Source organism: Ambystoma mexicanum, chromosome 2q (assembly GCF_040938575.1).
Source record: "Ambystoma mexicanum isolate Mex_15411 chromosome 2q, UKY_AmexF1_1, whole genome shotgun sequence".
NCBI lineage: Eukaryota > Metazoa > Chordata > Amphibia > Caudata > Ambystomatidae > Ambystoma > Ambystoma mexicanum.
Window position 1 is genome coordinate 865,634,234 of NC_090924.1, and position 27,619 is coordinate 865,661,852.

The window sequence follows — 27,619 nt, forward strand, 5'->3', positions numbered from 1 at the left end:
CTGTTCAGGTATCTAGGCATTAAGGTTAGAGCGAAGATGGATGAGGTTTACAGAGAAAATGTGGAATCTAGGTTGGACCAATTTGATACAATTTAAGAGGTTGGTTGAAGTTTATAGTATCACTCGTGGGTCGAGTTTCTCCAAAATAATTGTCTCTAGATCTCTTTATAGTATTTCAAGCCATGCCAATGGTAATCCCCTGTACAGTTCTTAAAAGAATATACTATTGACAGAACTCTATTGGGGAGGGACGCTCACCTAGAATAGTCGTACACCCTGAAATTACCAAAAGAATGGTATTAGGGAGGGAAGGGGGGACTATGCCCTCTGGAATTTAAAGCATATTATAAAGCTGCTACATTAAAGTGTCATTCTGTGGTTTGTGAATTTAGAAACCTAATTACCAGTTTGATATTGCCAATGCAGCTATTGAATAGGCCCCTCATGAGTGATAAAAGATGTCTAGTACTGCCCTTGCACGTCCATAGATCTCTGCATAGCTGTGCCAAAACCAGGAAAGTCTTGAAGCACATAAAAATGTATTGCCCAGAATTTCAGTTGTGGCATTATAATTTTTTAAGGGTAATTTGCCTTTGCTGAAGGCAGCAGTTCTATAAAGATAGTACATGTATCAGTTCTATACTCTATTGTCAAAAATGACAGGTGGGATCAGGTGAGTTCTTGCAGTATGCAGAATTTTTCAGAGTCCTAGAATGTCTGCTTTGTCCCAATGACAAAGCACTGGCAGTAGCATGTGGGAGATGGGAGATTGATCTTAACACACCTTTAGAATGCTATTTCAGTAATATGACATTTAAATTGATTGCATACAGATGTTTATAACAAAAGTATTTAACTCCTGCTAGGCTTTATAATATGGACCCAAGAAAATAGAATGCGTTTCCTAGATGTAACTATTGCCCAGCTTCCGTCAAAGATATCTGGTGGGATTGTGCATAAGAACACATTTTTGGGTGTAAATTGTACAATCTCTAGCACACTATTCTGAACGGCCACAGATCCCATGCCTAAAGATATGGTGGCTGGGGCTGGTTGCAAACGTGGAAAACAGATTGCCAAATTCATACATCTTTGTTAAGTAATAGTTAAGACTCGTAGCTATGCAATGGAACTTAAGTAGCAGGCTCAATATTGAAAGGTGGTAAACTGATTTGAAAAAAATGGTCGGAGCAGAATGGGATCTGCGTATAAGGAGAAAAGAAAACTATGAAAATAACCACCTCATTTGTATATAGGACATATTTCTACAGGATCAGGAAAGACTGAAACCTGGTGTCCAGTCAACTCGTCGAAAAAAAACTGGTCGACTGCAATTTGGTCGACGCAATTTGGTCGAAAACCAAATGGTCGAATTTTTTTTTTTATTTATATATTTATTTTTCGGGTTTTCGTTTAGTTAAAACAGGGTTTTTTAGAGAAAAAAAGGGGGTTGGGGGGGGACCCCCCCCAAAAAAAAAAAAAAGGGTTAAAATAAAAAAAAATATTTTTCGACCATTTGGTTTTCGACCAAATTGGTTCGACCATTTGTCTGGTCGACCAATTTTTTTCGACGAAATGTCTGGCAACCGTGAAACCGTCATCCTCCATGAAAGGTTGAAATAATAACATTTTTTATAAATTCTTTATAAGCTACAATAGGGAACAATTGGTTTGTTGTGGAGCGATTAATGTGCTTGCTAACTTTCACTAGAGCCAAGCACATGTTTGCTTGTGGATGGGCTCGCACCTTAATGTAAGCGTTACAGATGCCTCAGAAATCCACAAAGATAGTAAAGATTCTAACAATCTATTAATATATTCAAAGTAATCTCAGGGAGGTGGTGTTTGGTATGGACTAAGTGGTGCCCTAGGAATTTCCTCAACCTTCACAGGGCCGCCTACACCCAAGCCCAGGTGTCCCTACTCCTCACAAGCGTCCCCATGACTTGGACTAAAGCAAGGTACTCCCTAATGTCTATAATAGACTGTTCCTAAGGGATAGCCGTCTCTGCCTGCCTGTCTGTCATGATCTCTGCTTCCAAAAGGTCAGGGTTTTCCCAACTCCGTTGGAATCAGATCCATAACCCAGGTTCCGAGTGCCAACCAGTCCCAATTGGGACCTTTTGGACCCAGTCCTGGCGCCAGTGGCACCAGGCTCATAAATATGCCCAGTCCCAGCGCTGGAAGCGCCGGGCTCATAATGCTTGGGTGGACTTACCTGCAGCAGACCATGCTGCTTACTTGCCTGCCAGTTGAGCCTCTGATCCCCTTCTGTTTGGAACTACTTTTCCTGTTGGGTGGGGCTGGAGCCACTCCCTAGATTCAGAACACTGGAACTCTTCTGGAAAGCAGGAACTCTTTTCTTACCAGGAACTCTTTTCTTACCAGGAACTCTTTTCTTACCTAGGCGTGGCTGTGGAAGGAGACACCTAAGCACTACAGGAGGCTATTTAAACCACACCCGGTGGATGAATCTTGCTTTGCGTTATTCTGCACCCTCTGCAGCAGAACGCTCATTGTGTCTTCTGCATCCGGTCCTGGGCCTAAGGAAAAAGGCTTACCATCCTGAATCCAGTCTTCAGCAACACCTATAAAGACAAGAAAGAACAGGTTAGCATTCCGGCATCTGAAAGGCAAAGGCTTACCTACTCTTCGTGCGCTCCGGAGGTCTTCACACTGCATTCCGGCATCTGAAAGACAAAAGCTTACCAACTCTTCGCACGCTCCGGAGGCCTTCGGCGCTGCATCCCGCATCTGAAAGACAAAACAAGGTGTGTTTAAAGACATTGGGGAACTTTAATACTCACGTGCCATTACTCCTTTCCACATCTAACCCAGTGGGTATTCCGGCACCCTGCAGCCGCTCCGAACTTGTACCTGCAAAATAAAAAGACAGTTAGAGCGCATCGTGAAGCAGGCAACAAGCGCTTACTTACGTGCTTCCAGGCGCTTCTATTTATCACACGGGCTCCATCTTCAACTCACTTCAGCCTGTCATCCGCCATCGCCGGAACCCTGCAAAACAAGAGACATCATTACTAAAGACTTTAAAGACATTAGAATTACTCGAAAACTTACCGTTCGTGCAGTAAACGACGGACAGCAGTCCTCTGAAGTCAAGAGGCCTGCGCTACCTATCCAGTGAAGAAACTGGTTACAGCACCCTGCCCTGAGGCAGATGGAGAGCTCGGCATTCACTTACCTAAGGTGAGAGCGTTAACCTTTGGGGGTCTACAGGAGAGGAGAAGAGGAAAGAGATAGGGACACCCCAATAACCCCAGTTCATTAACCCCATATTTTCTATCTGCAGACATCTTACCCTTCACGTCAGGCATACAGTGCACAGAGGTCCAGCCCAAAGAGCCAACCGGGTGCTACACATCACCTTTGAAGATACGGTAGTCGCCCAGTCAAGACCGGCGCCTCTGCGAGAACCAGGTGAGCGTTACACTGTCTCGCTAAATTGACCTTGCTCTATTAGATGTGCTCGGGTAAGTCGCTCTCTCGCTCGCTCTCTGTTGCTCTCTCTCTGTCTCTCTCACTCATCCAGCAGCCTCACTCCTCAGCTGTGTCCTCTCCCCGCCACTCCATCTTCCTCCTCTAACTGCACCAACTGTTCTGCCCCTCATTCGGTCTCCGTTCTCCTCCCTCTGTAATCTTTCAAGTCTTTCCTGTCGCCTCGGTCTAATTTTCTCACCTCTCCCTATCCATTCTTCTCTCACTCCCTACTTTCCCTCAGTCACTTGATCTTTTTATCCTCCCTCTTCCTCTACTCCTCTCCTTCTCCCCTCCTTGTATGATCTCTTGCCTCCCCTTTACCTTTCTCCTCTTCCCCTATTTCTCTCTGTATCTCACACTGACCCTTCCACTCTCTTCACACTCCCTAACTTCCTTCTGTCTACTGTCCCCATCTCTCCACACTCTTCCTATCTTGCTCTTTCTCTACCAGCCACTGCTGTACAGTTAATCTGCTCTCACGTGATGCCATGCTGTTCCTCATACACAATACCTTGCCTCCAGTCCTTTCCAACACTGCCAAAGTCCTTGCAACACTCCATACCAATGCCTGCTTTCCACTGCATGTCTCATGGTCCACCAACTCCACCTCTGACCTTATACAAACGGCTTTTGTGCATCCTCCGTCTGGTGGGGCTTTTATAATCCTGCCTACCCTCTCCTTCCCTGGGTACCCATTGGTCCCTGTGATCACCCATTCTCTGAGGCCAGTCTAGTTCTCCTCTTTCCCCCAGGTGATTGAGTCTTCGCATCACAGGTTGTAAAACAACTGGTAAGCTCTGTGCCCTTTCTGGTCTCCAGTGCCAAACATTGTTTTTTTCCCTGTGCGGTTTTCCCATATTTGGTAAGTTTTTCTTTACTGTTTTCCTCTTCAGTGGTAATGGGTTTGTGCCACGTAATGATCTGTCGACCTTTATTTATGGCAAGTGCTGCTGAGTGCCCCATTTAGTTTCCAATGTCTGGTCAGGTTCTCGATGCAATGGCCTGGGGGCTTCTGGGGCAAGTAGTTCTGAAAAAGAAGCCAATTAAGACCTGGCCGAGGCTTGCATGTGTTGCAGATGTGACAGTGGTACCAATGGCTGGACAGGGCAGACGCCCTGGGGTGTTGGCAGCTGGGGTCCCCATTAACTGGAGCACCCCACCTCTGGGGGAGAAACGGCTCTGGGCGTGCCCTGGTACGCCACCTACCCCAGGTTAAGAGGGGGTCTCTGCCCCCCTCCGACAGGGCCGTGAACCTGACCCTGTCACTTACCTCAACTGTTTCACCCAAAGTGCCCCCCCCCCCCTCAGTCCTCTTTCTACATGGGGGTTCCTTAACAGGTAATACACATTTGCTTGCTTTTTCCCCTCCTGATGTACAATGGTAAAAGAATATGGTTGTAAAGGCAAGCACCATAGTTGTATCTGTGGATTTTTATCTTTGTTCCCAGACAAGTGAGGCATGATCTTTCTCTAGTTTGAACTTGCAGCCTGTCAGATAGTATGTAAGGCTATGGATGGCCCATTTGACTCCCAGGTACTCCAGTTTCTCCCACTGGGTTGTTATTTTCTCTCGGCCTTGGCGTTCCACTGAATAACAGTATTTGTTTTTCTTCCCCCCCTCCCATATTTGGGTGAGACCGATCCCATGCTCACGAATTAGGCGTCATCTGGAGGGTGAACTCTTGTGACAAGTCTGGCTTAATTTAGACTGGACTGTGGCATAACCTTTCTTTGAGTTGTTGAAAAGTGTCTTGTTACCCAACCACCTCGAGAAATTCAGAACAGATTTATGATGGTAACTACAAGTTACAGAAAGGCCCGTATTTTGAAGGAGGTAGTCCTTTCCAAGCTGGAACCCTAGATATCTTAGAGTTCTGGTTTTGATGACAATTGGAACGATTCCCTGTGAGCCAGCTTTTCTTAAACACGTAAAGACAGCATAAAGGTGCTTTAGATGATCAAGCTGTAAATATCTTAGAGCCCAAAATATATGCAGGGTTCTAGTGCCTGGCCAATATGCTTCTGGAAAATTGCAGGGAGGTCTATGGAGTCTAAAGTGCTGGACTTTGAATTGAAATGGACCATCCGGGTTAGAGAAAGCTGCTTTTTCCTTTGCCTCTGGGTCAAGTGGAACTTACCAATAACCTGTTGAACGTTGAAGTAAACTTCGCCTGACCAAGGGTTTCCACCTACTCATTGATTGTACAAAATATCCCGCTCCGTCTTGGTTACGAGTATAGTGGGGGATGACCATTCACTGTGGGACATTTCAGATATCTTTTTTTTCAGTTTCCATTAGTTGCTATGGCTTGAGCCATGCCACTTGTCCAGGTGGAGGCTTGATTTTATGGAAAAACCACTGAACTTTCCTAGGTTTCTCTGAAAAGACATCACGGACGGTTTATATGAGTTTGATGAGGTCCTTATGATGCCGAGTTGGTAGGCCTGGTGGAATCCTCACCCCCTATACTTGCGTGGGTAGCCGGGTCTCTCAAGTGTGTTTACACAGTGCCAAGAGTAGGAGATTGTTCTTTGCCGTCCACGCTTTCAGTTTTTTGACGTGATGCAGCTTGTTGGACCATGTAAGTTAGAGAGGTTACTTCCTTGGTCGTGGCATATGGCCCATGCCATCTTGCTAACAATGTATTCTGGTGCTGGGTAGGAGTGCCCTCACCTTGTCTCCTAACTTGAATGTCTGTATTTTAGTCTTCTTGTTATGTTTCTCTTGAGTGGTTTGTAAATTAAACCTCACAATGTTTCTGATCATTTCCATATTTATTCGGGCTTTCCGAACTAATGGAATATCCCTGGTGTATACTTTTCCTGGGTCGTCCCAGTCCTCTGTTATGATATCGCTTATGTCTCAGCTCTCCCATCCATAAACCAACACAAAATGGGAAATAATGGTGGCGGCTTGGGGTGTCTTCCATAAAGAGTTTTGTCACATTTTTTCCCATCCTCTAGACGAGTCCTCTCTTAAGGGTTTGGTTAAACTGCTCTACCTGTATATCTGTTCGGGAGTGGCACATGGATGTGCAGAGTGTTTTGATGTGCCTGAGTTCTTTCATCTGTTCCACAAGCTTTGACATAATGAATACATTCCTGAGACACCTGCAGTCCGACCTGCAAGAGGAGGCCAGAGCTATAGCGAGAGAAGAAGACATTATATCGTACCACACTATCAACTCTGCCATTGATGCAGCGGTAGCCAAATTCATAAGACAAATGACCCATGGGCCTGTTCTCAGACAGCAAGCATGGATAAAAGCAACTACTTTTCAGGCAATATGCTTGGCATGCCCTTTGATAGTCACAACCGTTTTAGTTAGTAAATTGATGACCATCACAAAGGGATAAAATCCGACAGCTATAAGCTCCTTCGATACCCTTTGAGGTGGTACCAGTAGATTACGCCCTTCCACTAGTAGGGGGTAGTCTTGCCCGTGTGCCATGTTCTCACCTTCAAGATAACTGCAGTCCTCCACCGACTACACTGCCCAAATTGGCCATCTAGGATTGGGACATACCTGACCTCCATCATCTAACGAAGCTGGACTCACTAGTGACATGCATCTCAAACAGCACCCCATTGGGAGGCCAGGACAGTCGCTACCAAAGTCAGTAGCGTACAATTACTTCTGAGAGTTGGGTGCTGGATATATTGGGTGGTGGATATAGTGTCCAATGGACACATAATGGTGGAGTCTTACTCCACCGGCATTGATAACGGAATCATCACCTTCAACAGCTGCAGCAAGAGGTGCACAAACCTCTGCCAAAAGGAGCAGTTGAAAGAGTGCCAAATCAAAACTGGTGGAAAGGCTTTTACTCCCGCTACCTTTTGGCGCCCCATTCAAGACTTGTTCCACCTCAACAAATATATATCAAATGCCTCCCTTTTAAGATGACCACTCCACAGCAGGTCATTCAGTTCGTTGAAAATGGGTACTTCTTGGCAACCAGAGACCTGGAGGATGCATACTTCCACGTTCCCATTCACCCCGCATACAGATATTGCCTTAGATTCAGAGTGGCAGTCACCACTACCATTTTTAGGTCCTACTCTGAATACCCCAATCGATGCCAAGGATATTCACGAAATTCCCAGCACCCAGTGCAGCACATCTGCACAGACATGACCTAGAAGTATATCCCAATATAGAGGACTGTTTTTTTAAAGGCACCGTCCAAGATTCAGGCCCTTTACCATGTCCATTGCACAGTCTCAACTCTCGCATTCTAGAATCATCTGTCAACATTGAAAAATCCATACTTACTCACAATGCGGTTCCTTGGGGCAGACTTCGATACCACCCTCCCGCATGTCAAGCCATTAGCCTTGAGGATTTCAGCTTTGAGTTGGCGAGCTAGTTTGCATCAGAGCAAACTGAGCATGATGTCCTGTATATTGCTACTTCCTCATTGCAGAAATAAAATGCATACCATACAGGAGAAGATGGATGCATAGTGAACTCGAGAAACATCTTCCTGGGAAGACTCCCTGCGATTGAACCACCACTCTCCTCAATCGTTAAGTTGGTGGAGAAAAAAGCCCAGCCTCCAGAAGGAGATTCCTATCCAGGCACCCACGTCGACATTCATATTGAGAACTGATGTGTTTCTGATTGAGGAGCTTTTTTGAATCCTCTCCATGCAAAAGGCCTTTTTGTCAGAAGAAGAATAAAAGCTCCATAACCGTGGAATTGATTGGAATCTGAATGTCTTTGAAGTCCTTTCAACCCATCCTACTAGGAAACTTAGTGAGGTTGCACACAGACAATACATCATCCAGGCACTGTACACATAAGCAGGGTGGAACCAGGTTCACCAAGCTCTCTACAGAGGCCCAGCATCTTTGGGAATGGTTCCTAAAGGAGGACATTCCAATAAATTCAAAAACCTCCCAGGTAAGCACAATGTTATAGCGGATCATCTCAGTAGGGCATGCATAATGTACAACTAATGAGAGTTGGACGACAAGGACAAGGATCCGCAGCGCTTCTTCAGAGATTTGGGAGTCCTGCATCTGTTCACCATAAAGGGCAGCGCCAGGTTCTGCAAGCAGGCTCCTGGAACCGGGATCAATGGGGGAAGCAATTGCCATTCCAGAAGCTACAGATTCATGTGTGCCTTCCTTTGGCTTCCCCTGATATCCAGGATGATCATGAGTGCGGGAACAACCATGCAAAATGAGCCTCATTGTGCTTGCTTATTCTAGGCAAGTTTGGTATCCCATGTACCTCAAGGCACACCATGCGCTCCTGACACAATAAGACTGACAAATGAGGAATCTCAATCTGGGATCCCTTTCGCTAACAGCATGGCTCCTGAGCACCCCGAATATGCCCACTTCAATTTGACTGACAAATGTCTCAGTCCTTAAAGCCATAACATAAGGACAGCATCTAAACACAGGATTTATGCCAAAACGTGGTGTGGCAGAAATTTAGACCCCATCAAAACCTTGGTGTCTCAGTTGTTGCCATACTTATTGTAGCAGGCCAAAACAGAGCTCTCACAATCATCAAAGTTCCCCTTTCGGTATTAACTTTTTGCATTATCTCTGTTATGTAACGCCACAGTTAAAGCCTTTCTTAAAGGGCTATGAGGATCATTCCCTTTGATGCAATGCCCCATGCCAGTGTGGGAGCTCAACACCATACTAACATTACTGGAACTGAAAAAGCAATACATAAATGTCATTAAGTACATGTTTTGGAAAGTAGCCTTTTCAATTGCTGTCGCCACCACCAGACTTATTGGGGAGCTGTGGGTGTTGTGTGTCAACCCTCCATTTACGATGTTCACAAGGACTCCGGCCGTATCCAAAATTCCTACCCAAATTAATCTCAGACCTTACAATTGCCAAATCAGTTTTGCTACCAACCTTCTTCGGCAACCAGTCAACTGCAGTGGATACTACCCTGCATTCACTTATATCAAAGAATTGTTACAATTCTATATTCCTTGCACTCTCCCCTTCCACAGCTGAACTAATATTAATTTGGGCGCCCTCAAAAAGGCAGTGCCATCTCGAAACGGGGGCTAGCACTTTGGGTCGACAACTGTATTTTGCATTGCCACCAAATGAAAGGACCTACAATAACGGGGCCATCGACAGTGTATTCCACCCATGATAGAGCAGCCATGACTGCCTTCCATGTTTGGGTGTCCCTTAAGGACATCTGTAAGGCGGCAACCTGAAGATCACTGCGCACCTTTGCCCATCACTACTGCCTTGAGTACACTGGGACGCAGTACACTGTTGACCAAGCAGTGCTCCGACATCTTTTCTCTTAATGTAGGAACAGCCTTGCCCTGTATCCCCCACAGTATCTTTGCATGCACATGCCATTTTCTTTTGTATGGGAAGCATGCCCAGGCTATGACTTGGCGTCCTTTTGGGCGGTGTTGGTTCATATGCATGATATTTCTGCTTTGTAGTCTATTCAGGTTTGTGAATCTATGAAAAATCCAATGCTGGAAAATAATTAGTTTTCTGTGTTGGTATCTTTCATAGAATCAAATGCTACCCACCTGCCTCCCTGAACAGCCCTTTGGGTCACACGACTAGGGGGTTAAAATCTAAAGATGGCTGCTCTGGGTGGAGCTAAAGCCTGTCCACCTCATTGGCTAGGATAGAAAAGGACTAAAAGACATGTATTGGCTATATATTAAAGACTCTATAGCTTGTTTGCGCAATGTATTGCTGTTTTTTTTCCTTCTAGATACCAAGGAATTCCCAGTCTGCTGGTTTGGAATATTTCAAGCATGTGAATCTTTGAAAGAAACCAACGCTGCAGAATTACAATTACAGATAACTAATTATTTTGGAGCATCAATGGGTTTTCAAGCCTACGTTTGTCTGCATTGATTCTGTGACCATCTCGAGCCATTCCTGTTCAGGCTCACGTTGGGTGTACTGTTTGGATGGTCCTATCAGGCCACCCACCTATTTGTGCCCTTTTCCTATGTTCATGATTTGCCCTCACAAGGAAGTAATCTTTAGGTCCCTCACTCATGTGCACAGGGTAAAGGTAAGGATCAGCATACAAGTGTGATCATGGGATTTATCAGTTAGCCCTATGGACGCTATGGTTTCCTAGAGGTCTGTCCTACTGTCCTACGCTTACATGGTGACGTACATCTGTTGGGTCATCGACCAAAAAACAGAATTGAGTGTTTGTCTTTTATGTTGAAATGTTCTGATTTGATTCAGATTTGAGCTCTGTGGCAGTTAATACCAATGAAACTACTTGCACCCTGAACTCATCCTCCTCCTCAAATAATAGTGTGCTTACTCTTGTAGGCTGGAAGCCTTTTAGGTTACTACGTCCAAGACTGCAACGCAATAGCTTATTATTTATGTCTCTGTGTTAGTGCTTTGCATATGTAACCAAAAACCTGTGTGCGCAAAGAGCTTGCTTTTTGTTTCTTTCCAGGTGCAGGAAGTGTTTTCATTTTGCGATATTTTGTATGTCACCCCTAACCCTAAACCAAATCATTAAATGGAAAATGGTTTATTACGTTTACAAACGATGGTCCTTTTTAATATTCTTCATAATGCCCGTGTATGCAAGGGCTTCAATGTGCACTACCAGTGGTGTACCATGGGAAGATTCTGTGACATTTCCAGAGCTTGAAGCATAGTTTGCATAGGATGACATTTGAAGGTTACCTCTAAGTCAACATTTGGAAACCTGTCATGTATTTATAGACCATGGTATGTTGTCCACATGAACACTTTTTTCTTGTTTGTTCCTTGTACAGGGGGCTACAATTAAAAAAGATGAACATACAGGGGCTGTTGTGGTGGCACGAATAATGCGTGGAGGAGCTGCGGATCGGAGTGGTAAGTAAGGGTGGCCATCATGTCGCATTGTCCATTCAGTAAAAAAAGTGATGGAGGAAATGTAATGGCTTATTGAGCAAATATGACTTGGTATAGCACTAATATCGTATATAATTTGTGTATCTTTTCCAAATGCATGTCAAAAGCTCGGTGACTACTCTTCAGAATGTTAGCTGTTCATTGACGGTAGTGGCTAGTGACTTTCTGAAGTGGTGGGGTTTAAATATTTTACCGAAATTCACCATAATGAGCAAGCGCAAACTCGGTGGGTTTTGAGAATTTTATCCTTCCACCCCATTCTTTTAAAGTATCGGTTGAAATTGTCCTTTGTCAATTACTTAACAGAATTTACAGTTTGTTTCTTAGCATAACACCTGTAATACTCCAATAAATGCCAAGTTGCCAATAAAACACCAGGATATTTCCCAACAGTCTCAATTTGGCCGAGCCCAAAAATAAAAAAAACATAAGGCCAGTGTAAAACACATTTTAATTTAGTTTGTACCCAGAAAATTCACAAGGCTTATCTTAAATAATATATGGCATCATTGCCATTTCCAAACACGTTTTCATGCTGCGTGTGTTCAACAGAAACCATGAGGTCTGCTTTGCCTATAGCTCCCCCTTTCAATATGTTTGTGAGTATGTTCGTGCTTGAGAGAAGTTTGATCAGACAGAGAGGCATTGCATTACCTGGTCTCCAAACTCCTACAGGGTCTGTATCAACCCAACATCTGAGTGGCAATAATGCCTCTTTGAAATGCAACACCAGCTAGCTGTGGACCCACACCGAAGTTCGCCCACTCAAGATGGCTGGCATTAGGGGCTCTGTCCAGGATGGTGTTGCAGCTACTTAACTGTGGCATGATTCTTATTACCTCTACCTCACAAGCGTTCCCTCCACCCCTACGGGAGTGTCCTAGACTCTTCCCTTCTCCTGCCCACCCAACCCCCAGTAGGAGCTGTGGCTGGAATGGAGGTAGAGAAAAGCATATACTTGTAACTGCATCAGAAGTGAGGGTAGCCAACACACCCCTGCAGTGGGTAGCTCTTATTAATCTACTCAGGAATTATTTACTAATTTCATATATTTAGTTGACGGGCCACTGCTTAAACCTTGTAACACCTTTTCTACCAATTCAAGCATCATATACAGCAGGACGGTGTACAGTACTTCATATAGATGCCCCACACTCAATACATGTGCTCTAATGCTTTTGACTTGATTCTCATTAATGAACGCTCAATGAATGCTATCACTCTCTCCTGTACAGTGTAATTCCTTTTACTATGAGACATAAGTAAAAAAAGAATTGCGATTATCGTAACCACACAAAACACTCAATATGCCGAACATTATAAATGAATATGCAGCTATCCTGGTCATTGCCTCTGTCTATTCAAGACCAGTCCACCATCTCAGAAGCAGAATAGTCACTTCAAAAGTAACTGACTACCTCACAAACTGCCTTCTCAGTACCTCTCCTGTTTCCCAATGTGATATTAAAAATGGGTTAAACAAGCCCTCATACTCAACTACTGTCCTTGGAGGGTAGGTGTCACGACCCGTGACCCAGAACCCCACTGGTATGGTCACATGCCAGGTAGGGTCAGGACTCGGGGGTTCATTTGGGGACCCAAGGTCCTTACATTATCATCGGACTCTCCTGGAGTCATTCCTGGCGCCTTTGGCGCCAGGCTCATGTTCAGATTGGGACTTTACCTTGAAGGGACTACTTTTCCTGTGAAGGCCTGCAGCCAACATGGAGGCACCCATACAGTCTAGTTCCTAGGAACCAGACTGTGCGGTGCAGTGTTTTAGGGTATGGTAGCCTGGACTACTTTACCTGGACTACTTTACAGAGGGCTATATAAACCGCACCCAAGCTATAGAACGTGCTTTGCATTATTCTGCAGCCAGCAGCGTGATGCTCATCGTGTTCAGAGTCCAGCACCCAGCGATCCTTGAATAGCAGACCTGCAGAGGAGACAAAAGAATGTCATTAGCAGTCTCTGCTTACCGGTAACTTTCCATCCGTCGATTCCTGCTGCTCGCGGTCTTCCATCCAGTTGGCAGCATCATCAGGACACCACGCTCGCACCGGAACGAAGCACTTGGAGGGAGAGTGAAAGAAGGACAACGTTAAACCGGTTACTCACGGCATTCACGGCAGTAATCACAAAATCCTCACCTGGCTGGGCATTTCTTGACTGATTCCGCTCCGGAAATCTTCACACGCCCAGAAAGACCATCGCGACCTGAAAAGGAATAAAGAATACAGGTTAGCAAGAAAAGACATTACCGCACTTCTCACTTAACCTACCATCCATCATACGCTCCTGTGTCCATCATCCTGGCAGGAGCCTGATCCAAGTAGTGCAACCACCGAACCTCTGTGCACCTAAGGGGGAACAAACAAGAAAACACATTATTAGCAAGAAAGGAAAACAAGGACATTTAAAGACTGCTATATCCAGACTTACCTCCTTAAAGACACTTGAATGGGTTAGCACCAGTAAAGTTAACTCAGTCGTTTCAACCCGCAGAAGACTATGCGCCCCTGCAAAGAAGGCAGGAAGGAGAGCACGCCAGACATCATAACAAGGTGAGGAGTGGGCTATCAGGTCGAGTCCAGGGGGCTGATGGGAGGAAACAAAGTCTGTTCCTAAGTCCAGTCCTCCTGTGTTTTCAGGCCCGACCGCCACAGAAGGCATCGTCCAGAATTGGGAACGTCCAGGGCGTATCCGGCAACCAGGGCATAAGGGCGTCCCCATGGATACCAAGTGAGCGTAACAATAGGGAGATGAGAGCTTTATTGCCACAGGGCGTGCGTTCTGCACAATCCAAGATTATTCCCAAAAGTATCAAATCCAGTTGGATTAACTACCTATCAAAGTTGCCATGGTCTCTTAGCAAACAGCAACAAAAAAGGTAAAAGTTGCCTTAACAGACCTAGTGTCAATTGGAGTTCACCATGGTACAAAAAGCCAATTATGAAAAAATATGTCCTTAGGTGTTGAGCTGATTGCCATAGATAGGAATGCCTCTCTATTTAGCTCAGTCAGAAATAGTAGTTCTTCTGAGAAAAGCAGAAGAAAAGCCAGTTGAAGCTCAAAAAGCCAACAATGAAATGTCTGATGCTTCCAAGGCCAGGCAGAAAAAAAGGTTAGACCCCCTCCCCGCTCCATAGGCTTGCATGGAAAGGGAGGTTCCAGCCTTCTCCTGGGCCCTTCAGCTCCTGACTCCAGCCTCTCCTCGTCCCAATATGCTAACAAATCTCACGCTGCCTCATCAAAAGGTAGCTTTTTATAGCACCAGAGGGTTATTTACCCAACTCATCTCCTCCCCAATGGCATCACTCCAACGGCACAATGCCGATTGATCTTACTGCACAAGGATATTGGCACAAGCCAAATTATCAGTATGACTCAAGGCCAACAACATCGAGCCGAATAATCTGTAGGCCCCATCGGTCAACAATCTTCCTCGCGTCCAGCCTAGTCTGGAAGCCTTGTGGTCCATTGCAGTCTTTTAAGACTTTGTTTTGGAAAAATAGTTTTGAATGTTCCTGTTAACAATAACCAACATGACGATTATAACACATCCCAGACCACTGGAATGCAGCCCAGAAGTATTGTTATTGTACTTGTGTGTTCCAAAACAATAGATTAGTCTGGCTCACAGCTCAGATATTCAATTCGAACAAGAAACTATAATTGTTAGCTTGTGCTCACTGCCTAAATACATTTTACATTATACATGCAGTATGCTGAACGACTACATGGTGTTGGGGTCAGGCGCAAGACTCTGACCCAAAGGTGATATGTTTTTGGGTAAAGACTTGTATTAAATGATGAAAGGGTTAGAAAAGCCTCTCTGTCTAGAAGGGAGTTCCCTACCTCAAAGGAAACTAGTGAAATTATCTGCCAGTCCGGAAATAAAGAGTTAGTCACTGATGTGTCCGAAAATGCAACTTCTGTCCTTACAACTTATACTGTAAGATAAATGTGCAAGGAACGTATTTTCTCCAAATATAAAGTGTTCATAGTATTTTCTCTAAACAGAAAAGTTCTCACATTCTATGTTATTTTAAGTAATAGAGAAAGTACTGTTCCAAAATACAAAGTTACAAGACTAGGGTGGCACTCAATTTCCCTGTGCTTCTTTTTCTCCTGTGTAATATATATGAAGGATTGTCTCTTGAGCTCTCTATGCATCCTGCCACCTTAACGTGTTCTTCTAAAAGGGGAGGATTCTCTTATCAGTCTTAGAGTCCTAGTCTTCCTGGTTTTGTTCTCTTGTATGGGCAAAACCCAGACTTACAAAAGGTGGGTTGGTTCTTCCTCTTGCAAAACTAAGGCTTTTCTTCTATGTTTTTGTTATCTCGTTGCTGCACAGTGGAGCCTTTTTAATATTGTGTTTCGGTTATGAAGTACTTCAGTCTTTTTAATGTTGCGTTTTTACTTCTCATATGGGTGCGTTTCCCAGACTTGTACTGCTTTATAAACATTTAGCTTAGTCTCTTGTATTTTTAGGCAGATCTTTCTGGTTATTTCAGGGCTCCAGGTCCCTTACTCTGGGGTATGGCTCCTCCACTCATTCAACAGCGCAGTGTCTGATTGGCTCACTCTTCTGCCTAGTATGCATCTCCTCCCAAATTTGCTTTAGGGTCCCAGGCCCTCTTTTGATGTGCGGGTCCTCGACTCGCACAGCAGGGTTACATTTGCTTGGTTCACTCTCCTGCCAAGTAGACCACTCTCTCTGGCTTCCTTCAGGGTCCCAGCCCCTCTGTTTGAGGTTCACTTGCTCAGTACCATGCCTCCCCGGACCTAGCGCAGCTCCTAGACAACCTGCGGAAAATGTTTCTCCACCTCTGGTCGGTAGGAGTGTACTCCAAGCTTCTGCTGCTTTTCTGAGCCTCTTGTCGTGTTCGGGACTTTGTTTTGGTCTGCAGCGATTTGTTTGGCATATGCTTATTCCCAGCCGGGTGTCCCGGTGTCCTTTGGATCGCTCGCCGGTGCAATGGGAAGCCTGGAGGCCTCCCACAGCAGTAACACGAGGACACCTAGCACCAGGACCTCTCTTGCGTGCTTCTCCTCAGTGTTCGGCTTCCCAGGGGCTAGCCCTTGTCTCGCTCTCTGCTCGCCAGCTTGCCGCTGCAGCTGAGCCTGAACACCTTTGAAACTCCTGCAAAGGATGATTATACTGCTTTGGGTCAATCGCCAGTCTTAGACGACTAGACCGCTAATTCTGCTTCTCAAGGATAATCTTTGTACTAACAGCCCTCTTATTCCCAGTACTCGCCTTAAAGCTATGTCTGTTTTTTGTAAGTCTTTGGATTCTCAAATTGGTTAAGCCAGATGGAATACAATGACATTAAAACATGGCAGTTCTGTTTTAGCAGGTCAAAGAATGATTTGAAGAGGGGGAAGGAGTGTGGTGTACTACATTGGTAAAACCATGTATTTTGTCTGTAGTCCCAGAGAGGTACCTCTTCCCCCACACAATCCTCTCCCTGTGTACCAACTATAGGAGACGCAGTGTCCTGTGGGCATACTGCCCTAGTGCCCAGAAGGTCTCCCTCTAGGGGAGAAGGGACGACATCAGATTTGTCACAATGGTTTGAGATACCTCTCAGTCCCAGGCATGGCCAAAATACATGTCAACTCTGTTCATTTATCGTATACCTTGAAAGAGAATCAACAGAACACCAATTGTAAAAATGAAGTTCAAACCCTTTATTACCTTTGGCAAGATGTGTGTGATTAAATCCTAAGATTTAAAGGGAATCAATTTAAAATGAATTTGGAACTCTATGGCAGAGGATGTCAGGAAAAGCCAGCTCAGTCGCCTGTCTTTGGAAATACTGATTTCCCCCCACCCCCAAAATTCACTAAACGAAGACCCGTAACTAGCTGTACCAATGCGTATGGCACCCTGCTAGATTCTTAGCAATAATGGGCACATAGTGCTCTGCTCACCTCCTGTATCTCTCCTACAAGCAAGTACGTTTACCCCCTTGCTTACAATAAATACCAGGAATAGATATTCTCACCCTCCATCTGTGGGTAACCCTCTTGGACTAATGTTAATACTGCCCAATACACTGCAACCAGCTAGTATCTTTTCAGCCTTGTGGTGAAGAGAAATAAATCCCCCCTCGTTCATCCAGAACAGCACAGGGGAAACCCCTCTCAATTACCCCCACATTCAGCAGCAGTTCCTGCGATTTAAGAACATTGATTTGACCCTAAAACTACACTAACTCGAAATTCCAAGCAAAAAGGGGAACCAATGATTTTCCTGCAAAGAAAGTAATAAACCAGGGAAAGAGCTCTAATGGGCACTCAGATATTGGGCTCTGAATTGCAAAATCCCACTCCCAATCAGCAGAGAACCACCAAGCCATCTCAGCTTTTTATAGAGTAGGGGACATGGCTTTGCCAGTACAAAGAAGACTTGCTTTCCTCAGTCCAGGAAAAGGGAAGCAGGAGTGCAGATCTGGGTTGGTTCGTTGTGAGACCAGAACCTGCAGAAAAACCTGGTGTGCGGAATATATAGAGGAATTTGAGGGCCTTAAGACACTGCAATGGATAGGGCACAAAAACCTATATATGCAAAGAGTAGCCTTTCCCTTGCAGAGCAAGGGAACTGAAAGATATAGATGGACAACCAGACTCTGGGAGAGAGCTAGAGCTGACATGTTACCAAACCCCGGAGAGAGCTAAACCCAAACGGGTTAATCTGACCTCCTGGGAGAGAGCTAGAGCCAGACTTTCAGAAAGATCTAGATCCATAGGGAGAACCAAACCCAGGAAGAGATCAACCCAATGGGAGAACCAGAGCCTGGGAGAGATCTACACCCAAAGGGTTTATCTAGATCCTGGGAACAAGAAAGACCCAAGGAGAACCAGACCATGAAGAAGAGACGAACCACGTGAGAGAAAATGACCCTGGTAAGAGACCAGGTGACGAAAGAGAAGACGTATGGCTTTAGCCCAGGAAGGTGATCCCATACTGGCGAGTCAAAATAGCACAGCCTGACAAGTACCCTAAGCAAAGGGCAAGCAATACTTGCTGGTAGGAGTGTCAGACTGAGAAGTATTGTAAGGGAAGGTGGTAGAAGTGCTTGCTATTCGGTCAAATGAAGAAGGGGGACCTGGGTGCTATATCTTTAGACTGTGATTGATTAGAGAATCCTGAAAGGTACCAATGGTCCCTTGGATAGTCCTTTGCACCATATGACCAAAACCAATGCTGACAGCTTTAGTATAGTTACTCTTGTTCTTTCTAATTGGAACCCTACGAGTGTTTGTTTTTAATTTATTTAGAATGCACACACACATCAATAAAACAGTTAAAACAGTGATAAACAGTACATTTTAATAAAACAAAACTGCCAATACATTAACACTATACATAGTAGAATAAGTGTACAAAAAGATAGTTGATTCTTATCATTCATATCCTGGTGTTTAATGGGTTTATGATAAACGTTCTTAGTATATTTTAATAATTGCTTTCTTTCATTAAATATTTCATAGTTATGTATTGAGTGCCTATGTGATCATTTTATCTCCCGTTAGTAGGAGATGTATAAAAGCAGACAAACAATTTACAAAGCTCCTTTCTTGTAAAATGAGCATTTGAAATGCCCTACGTAAAATGCAACAAGCCAGGCGGAAAAACAATATATGCATCTGTCTCTCTATTGCATGGGGGTATAGTGGGCAGAAAAGATTCTGTGGTTCATAGCTTTGCCATATCCGTAGTACAGAATGTATCTATAGAAGATTAAATAGTAGTCTAGTTGAATAATAAAACTTATTGAAATATAAACACCAGGGTACAGAAGCTGCTGGTGCACCAGATTTGAATGTTTAATGCATTCCCTTTACTTTTTTTTTCAATCAAAATCCATGTCTTCTCTAATTAATGACTTTTCCTGTTTTTATAGTTCCTCAGCATATTGTACCAGCTATTTGCCACAATAAGTGTTAATGTATTTCTCGCATAGTCTAAACATGGTGTTTCCACTGGGGTTTGACAACATATAATGCACTTACATATATCCTGTGTCAAGGATGACTGTGGATTTACCCATGTGGCAATCTACAATAAAACTGATGCTAAAATACATTGTTCTTCCAGATAGGACATCCCTAAGTCCTTAAAGTCAGGACACTACCTGGTAAAGCAAGGATTTGATTACATGAGTCTTGTAATACCCACTATTGCTTGAGTCATTGAGGAGGCTTGCTTTTAATTATGCTTGCTTGCTTCCTCTCATATTATTGGAGAAGGAGCTCCCTAAATAATGTAACAACTAAAGATTGGTTAACATTGTATTTTCAAGGCTAAAGGGTGTGGATCTCTTTTGGGAAACACCCACTACCATTGTGCATTGTTTTAAAATGTATTTTTATTGATGTATCCCCATTACATTTTGTTTAAAAGTTAATTAGCAGCTTTTGTGCATTTGGGGTCCTGGATTTCAGAACCACATCATCCGCATAGGCTAACAGTGGATTTCGTCTTATCCTTATATGTGGGGCATTCAGCCTTATGACCTCCAACTCGGACTACAGTTTGCCTAAATATCAGGGGCAAAATGCAGCCTTGACTTAACCCAATATGTGAGTTGCATGGTTCGGTACATATGCCATGGCCAACCTATTTTACCATAACATGGGGGCCTGAAAGAAACACGCATTCACCCCAGCACTTGTAGATTAGAGCAATGACATGTGCCAGGTACTTTACACAAGATACTGGCCAATAGTAACCATTAGATTAGAAGTCCTGCTACTTTACCACTTTCCAACGCTCTTTGCTTAGACCCCGACCTTGTGTGCGCAATGAGCAAAATGTGCATATTAAATGAAATGGTGAGCAACATCCAATCTTCTACAGAACATATGGGCACTCAGTTGGCTGAAAAATGATTGCAACACGAATTAGAACTGTAATAAACTTTGACTGCTAATGGAACATTTTAATTTGCAGTACTTAACAGTAATCTTGACCACGTGCAATTCTAGTAAAGGAAATTTCCATGGCCTTTATCTTCCTTTGACATTAAGTGGTTCTTTACAGGACATGTTGGGGAAATTGAGTTGTTAGTAGGTCATGTTTAGACAGATGGCACCAGTCAAGTTGTTCAAAAATAAAGCAGGACCAAATGAACATTACCAGGGTATCAGGTACTCGAACAAAATAGGTTTAAAAAATTCAGTGAAATGTTTGGGCAGTAAAATTGGTCGAACATGGAGCACTGATTTTCAGGTGGACTTTGGGATTCTGCCAAAGGATTTTCCGGGATCTTTAATGACAAATGGTGCATTCCTAAGACCAGTAATACTGCTCCTCGTTCATGGATAACTGTATTGTGGAATTTTCTTTCCTCAACATAGTTATGAAATTTTGCATTTCTAATTAAGCAGAGAGTGATCACTATTGAGTTAATTTTCCAATGGGCAGGGGTAGGCACCACAGAGATGATCCTATCCATCAACAGCCTCACCTGTGTCACCTCCATTACCCCTGTTTACTGGACCTACCACTCCGTGATCCAATTCTCCATTACCCCCACTGCCCCCACCTCATCAAAACCTGTTGACCGCCTACCCTTCACTGCTAGACACACCCGCAAACTAACTAAAGAAATACTGGAACCCACTATTTTAGCCTCCCTCGAGCCAGGCCTCACCAGTACTGACCCTCAGGTCATTCTCAACGCCTACAACGTCACTCTCCTTGACGCCTTATACCAACACACTGCCGTCAAAACCACTTTGCGTAAAAAAGACAATCACCATAACTGGTTCACTGAAGAACGAACGACACTCTGCAAACTAAAACTGGCCAAAGAACATCTCTGGAGGAAAAATCCTACCCTCCACAACAAGGAGGCATTCTCCAACTCAGCTACCGCCTACAGAAAAGCCATTACCTCTACCAAAGCCAGCATCTATAATACTTATCAGTGAAGCCAGCTCCAAGAACTATTTAAGATCCTCCAGGGGCTCGAAACCCCTGCCCCCACTCCTACTAGCTTCCCTAAAGACAAAGCCTGGGCTCCCTTGTGCAATCAGCCCTAGCAAACAAAACCACCAAACTCTGTGACAAAACCATTATAAACAAATCCCTGCTCCTCACTACTAATGATATCAGCATTGCAGCCACTACCCCACGCGCCCCCACAACCTCCTTTACCTTCTCCCCCGTCTCCCCGCCCAATGTCTTCTCCACCATCCAACATCTTAAAGTCTCCAATTGCATAGGTGACATCTTCCCAGCCAACCCCATAAAGCTATACACAGACCACCTTGCGCCCACCATCGCCAATTTTATTAACTCCTCCTTTAATACCCTCACTGTCCCCAAATCCATCAAAGAAGCTTGGGTCACACCTCTCCTGAAAAAGCCCACCTTTCCCACTAACTACCGCCCATCACCACGGTACCCTATCTTCTGAAAATTCTCGACTAACTGCCTACTCCCAACTCCAAACACATCTTGAAGATAACAACCTTCTTGGCACCCGTCAATCCAGCGTCAGGTCCAGACACAGCACGGAATCTGCCCTTCTCGACATAATGATCCAACTTGACCACATCCGTGATGAGACCTTGCCATCCTCCTCCTACTTGACCTCTCGTCAGCTTTCGACCTTGTGGACCATGATATATTGTGCCAACACCTCATTGGCCTATTTAACCTCCCCCCAAAGCAGCCGACTGGATCACATCCTTCCTGGGCGATCAAACCTCTTGGGTCTTTGCTGGGTCGGAATCGGCGTACTCATCCCCGTCTTCTTCGGTGTCCCCCAAGGATCCTGCCTATCACCCACACTATACAATATGTATAATAGGCCACTCTTTGACCATTTGGACAACCTGAACATCCCTTACACTAATTTTGCTGATGACACACAAGTCCTCCTCAAGCTCACCAGCAATTACAAACTTGACTCTGAGAATATCAACCGAGTCTACAGCATCATCCAAACCTGGATGGCTAAACACCACCCCTGCCTTAAGGATGACAAGATGGAACTATTCATCGTTGGTTCTCCGCCCCCCCCCCCTCAAACACCTTGACCCTGCCTTCACCTCCTTTTGCATTGACAGGAACACCACCCCTGTCTCGGCCCATGTCAGAACACTGGGTGTCAGCCTTGAAGTGTTTGTGCATGTTTAGCTCTGAATCTCTTCCGTGGCATACTCCACTAAACTCATCAACCTATCCAGAAAGTTCCTCACCTCCAAAAACTCCCTCACATTAGCCAGAGCCATCATAGGGAGTAAACCGGACTACTGCAATGACATCCTTGCAGGCATCGCCTTAAAAAACTCAAACTGTAGCCAATCCAAAATACTGCTCTTAGAGCAGTCTGGGGCTTGAAACGATCTGATCACATCTCCAAAGTGAGACGGGAACTCACTGGTTACCAATCAAGGCACGCATTGATTTCAAAATCCTCTCGCCTATCGTTGCCTACACCAAACTGCCCCCCACCTCACCCACCGTATCTCCAAAAAACCTAACTTATGCAGCACTTGCTCCTCCTCCTCCACTTCTCATAAAACCCCCAGATTCACCAGAAAGAGTCGGAGGAACCTGCTTCACCACTATTCCCCCGCCCCTCTGGAACGCACTCCCACATGGCATCAGAGATGAGCCCTCCTACCTAGCCTTTCGCAAAAACATAAAAACTTTACTTTTCAACAAATAGGTCTAAACCTGTTCGCCTGCTTCTGCTTTGTCTGTAACAACTTTTGGCGACTTGAAACCACCAAGACACCACGTATTACATATGCAATGTTTGTAATGTAACCTCTAGCTCTGTGATACCTCTGGGTCCTGTGCGCTATCAAAAAATGAAAAATAAATGTAATAAAATAAAAAGATGTTGTCAAACACCCAGAGGGGCTGGTTGGCTATGCCTAAACTCGACGAGGTCATTGGAAAGAATGACCAATTCACAAGAAATTAAGATATTGGTCCTCATTACAGGTCTGGCGCTAACCCTGCTGGTGCTACCGGCGGGTTGCAGTCGAACCAATAATATTTTACTAGCGCCTCACTTCCTCATTAAGAGTCCTCTGGCCCGGAAAAATCAGGCGCGGCAAATTGTAATTTCCCATTCCCATAGAGTCCTTGTGGACTCTATGGGAGTGGGGACACAGAAGCACCGGCACTGTTGCTAACGGTGCCGGTGCTTCGATGAACAGTTTGCCTACTGTGGCCGCTGCGCCCTTGAAGGGTCAGACCTGTCGGGCACAGCGGCCACGGCAGACACACTCAGTTTGCCGATCTGGAAACAAGGGTGCCGGTGAGATTACCGGCACCCTTGTTTCCGGACCGGCAATCTCGTAATGAAGCCCATTCTCTTAAAGCTGTTAACAGTTCAGAGACTAAAAGGAAAGTGTCAATTTGTCTGCGTCTTTGGTTGAAACTGTCCGGAATAGAGCTATTGGCAAATGGCGTCTCCAGTTTCAGGAGGTCCAGGTTATAAAAAGGGATGCTCCATGGTTCGATGCAGAATCAGACCATGATTTAATGAGTGGTGGATACACAGCTGGATAGATTACTTTTAAAAGGACATATGCAAATTGCAAAAGGGAGCTTTTTCAAATGGCACCAAATTGCTTAATGCATTATGACATCTCCTTGGACAAGTAGTCTAGCACCCACGGTTATAGGCCAATTTCATTACTGGACATTGCCAGTAAAATATTCTCCAAATGTTGTTTGCTCAGACAGGAGGACTGGGCTCAATGTAACAATATCTTGAAGCCCTCCCAAGCGGGTTTCGGGGGAGGGCTTGGTACAGTGTACCACTGCTTCACACAGAGGACCATCATGGAGAAATACGGTAAGGATAGGGGGGATTATCTGTGGTTTTCATTCAGATTTGGAGAAAACATTTGATTTGATTGATCGAAACATCTTGTTGCATAATTTACATTTTATTGGGATTTGTAAAGGTTTATTAAATCTTAACCAACTGTGATGTGGAGATATCTCAGCGTCTGTCCGATGTAGAAAATCAAGGAATTACATTTTCCCCACCAATAAAGTTTAAAAGCAGTGTTGCCGGTGCTTTCTGACTTTGACAAGTTCTTCTCTTGGGAAAGTTAACCCACCCTCTTTGATGGGTACATTTCATAGCATGCTTCTTTATGCCAAAGACACAGCTATTTTGTGCTTAATCCCAGCAGGTCCCACACAGGGTCTGCTATACTCAAATGACTCTTTTGGGAACTATTGTTTAAAATTAAATATGATCAAAACAAAACTTATGTTTGGGGAAAGGGTGAACCCTTGTAACTGGTTTTAAAATGAATGTAGAGATGAGGTCATCTCATTTTTATTGGAGCCTACTTTTCTCAGAGCGATGCTTTGGTAGATTGTTTTAAGAGGACAACTGAAGGGACATCATTAAGGATTAAAGGGTCTTTTAAAATGGTATTTTAAGTATGGGGCATTGAGATTGGACAAGTGCCTGAAGGTAAATAAGGCAAAGGTCTGGTTCATGATTTATTTAGGCAGAGCGAAATCAGGAGTGGTTCTAACAGTCATGTCCTGGAGGGGTTGCAAAATAATTTCCTATGTCAAATAGCGGGTCTCTTACCCCCGCCCCACCCCACCCCGTTCCATGTACACTTAGTAGAGCCTTATGAGCTGAATTGGGAGTGTTCAGTTAGAAGGCTTAGGGGCAGTTAAGATAATTTTTTTTAACAAGTTTATTTTAAAACCAGCAGCACAGCAGGAGACAATACAAGCAATCACGACATTTGATGTGATTAAAAGTCATTGCTATTAAATCTAGAAGCCCCGTGTTTCCCCCCCCCCCCTTCATCCCTCCCGGTCCCCCAATCAGGACTCTTCCTGGCATAGTGAGGGACGCTTGTCTGTGGGAAATGTCGGGCCCGACCACAGGGCCAGTTGGGTTAGCTGCGGTTTATAGGTCAGGGTCAGGGCCAGGAAGTTCATATCGCAGTCCATCAGCGGGGCCCAAATGTTTTTAAATCGGTGGAGGAGACCCGCGTTGGCCGCTGTTGCCTTTTCTGCCACTAGGATATCCCATATTTTAATCCACCACAGAATCATGAGGGGCCCTACGTAGTCTTCAATGTGCGGGCAATCGTAATCTTTGCCGCCAGTAGGAGTTGAGTCAGGAGTTTAGCTGTCCTCCCCGATATTGGGTGGATTTCCGGGGCTGGTGCACCCAACAGGACGATCTCCGGCTCTCTGGACATGGTCACGTGAGTAATGTCTTTTTATGGCTGATAGGCAGTGGTTCCAGAAGGTTCAGTTAAGATGTTTTAACTTATTTTTTAAAACCACATTTGGGATCATAATCATAAAGTGAATTTCAGTGAAAGCAAGATTGCAGCCTCCCCTGGTAAAGAAAAATAATTTTTGTATGGAGGAAGGGTGTAGGGCAGGGCACTGTCCACTTGGATAGCGGGGGTGGGATATAACTAAATTTGGCACATTAAGTCAACTCAAAATAGCTCCTAAAGCAAGACCTTGTCCGATGGGGCGAGAGGTAGATATACAAAACATACATAAACTGCCCTCCTTAGCTTTATATGCACACTTACGCACACAGATAAGGCAACAAGGAGAAATCTGTGAAATAAGATCCCCAAAATACAGGATGCTGATGCTAATGTTAGGTTTAAATTGACCCAACCCTCAATACTTGAAGGTGTGCATGAGGAAGCACCAAGTGTGCCTGTAAAATGGGAGTCGATGAAGATTTGGTTACTTTGTCGCTGTTTCTGTGTTGTCAGTCTTTGGACATGCATGGACGCTCTGTTTTATATAATTAATTGTAATGGTCAGGTTTTCATATAAAGCTTGTTTAAATATGTTAAAGCTCTTTTTTATTTTAGGCTTTTTCTATGTGAAGTTTACGAAATATGATGCATGATTTTAAATGTTTCTAACTTAATGTAAAAATATGATTAAATATTGATTAATACTGGTCATTACATGGTAGACTTAACAGGTCACTTTACTGGGGCTGTGAAGGTTACCTCATGAGAATTCCTTTGGCATGTAATTGCAAATAGTTTATTTGAAAGCACCTGGGGCCTGTTACATTGGTGAAAAAGTGGTTTGGAATAAAAGTAATGTTCCTGAAGGATTTGGAGCCTCTTTTCTCTGCCCAACAGGGATTTTACACAAAACTTAGTGGCAAACATTGGTCAAAACTTTTAGCATTTGTGGGCCACTTCATAGAGCGGTGTGGTGGTGTTAACTAGGTATTTGGACTCATTATTTGGTTTAGTTTAAATCTATTAACAGTAACTTAATTTGATTTGAACATAGGGCAGGTTAATAATGAAAAATATGGCATGCATTTGCCTAATTTGCCCATTATCCATGTGCTGGATTAAAAGAGTATATAACAATGACAATTTTTCAACTAGAACACTATGCAATAGTAAACATAGGTGGCACTAAAAGTAATATTTCGAAGGGATTGTGTCCTCCGACGTATTCCTTATCTTAGATATCTCCTTCCAGCTCTGCTGGCCTCGGAAAATTTTTCTCTAGAGGGCGCTGCGCGTCGATGTCCTCCGAGTCGATGTCCCTCGACAGCCGCCGTATCGACGTCGACGTCATCCTGCCTATAAAGGCCGCGCGCAGCGTCCGTTGCTCAGTTCCGTTTTTCCGCGCTTACTCAGTGCCTCGGAATACCGTTGCTCAGTTTTGTCAGGTTAATCCTATTTACCTCGAGTTATTCGATCCGTACTCGATGGCTTCTTCGTCGGAACTGACAACTCCTCGATCCGGCTTCAAAAAATGGCGAGATTGTGGGAAAAAGATGTCGCTGACTGACCCTCACAGAGTTTGTCTGTGGTGTTTGGGAGCTGAACACCATTGTTCGGAGTGCAAGGACTGTATGTCCATGACAGCTAAGGCCCTGAAGGAGCGTAGGGGGAAGCTGGAGAAAGGTAAGACTTTTAAAGCTTCTTCTCCCTCGACGAAGTCGAGACATTCGTCTCCTCGTCACCATTCGTGCTCCAGGTCTCGGAGTGGGTCCCATCACTCTTCGAGATCGAAGCACTCGAAGAGGAGACGTTGAAGATCCCCTTCTCTGTCTTCCTCTTCCTCTGTTTCTCCAAAGAGAATCCCTTGCCCCACGAAACATAGTTCCCGGGCTGAATGGGAGGAATTCCGCAAAAATATGATGAGCGTCTTCGAGAAAGCGGCCTCGATCCCCTCGAAGACTGCCGAGAGCGATG

The 27,619-nt window shown here is 44.5% G+C and overlaps 1 protein-coding gene across 6 annotated transcripts in view; it reads left to right on the plus strand.

Annotated features, from left to right (window-relative positions):
• Positions 1-27,619, plus strand: part of MPP7 (MAGUK p55 scaffold protein 7) — a 1,979,219-nt gene that overhangs the window by 1,176,620 nt on the left and 774,980 nt on the right. For all 6 annotated transcript variants that reach the window (XM_069648102.1, XM_069648107.1, XM_069648105.1 and 3 more), the window contains one exon: positions 11,269-11,350. In XM_069648102.1, the coding sequence (XP_069504203.1) occupies positions 11,269-11,350 (82 nt within the window). The remainder of the gene's footprint in view (positions 1-11,268; positions 11,351-27,619) is intronic.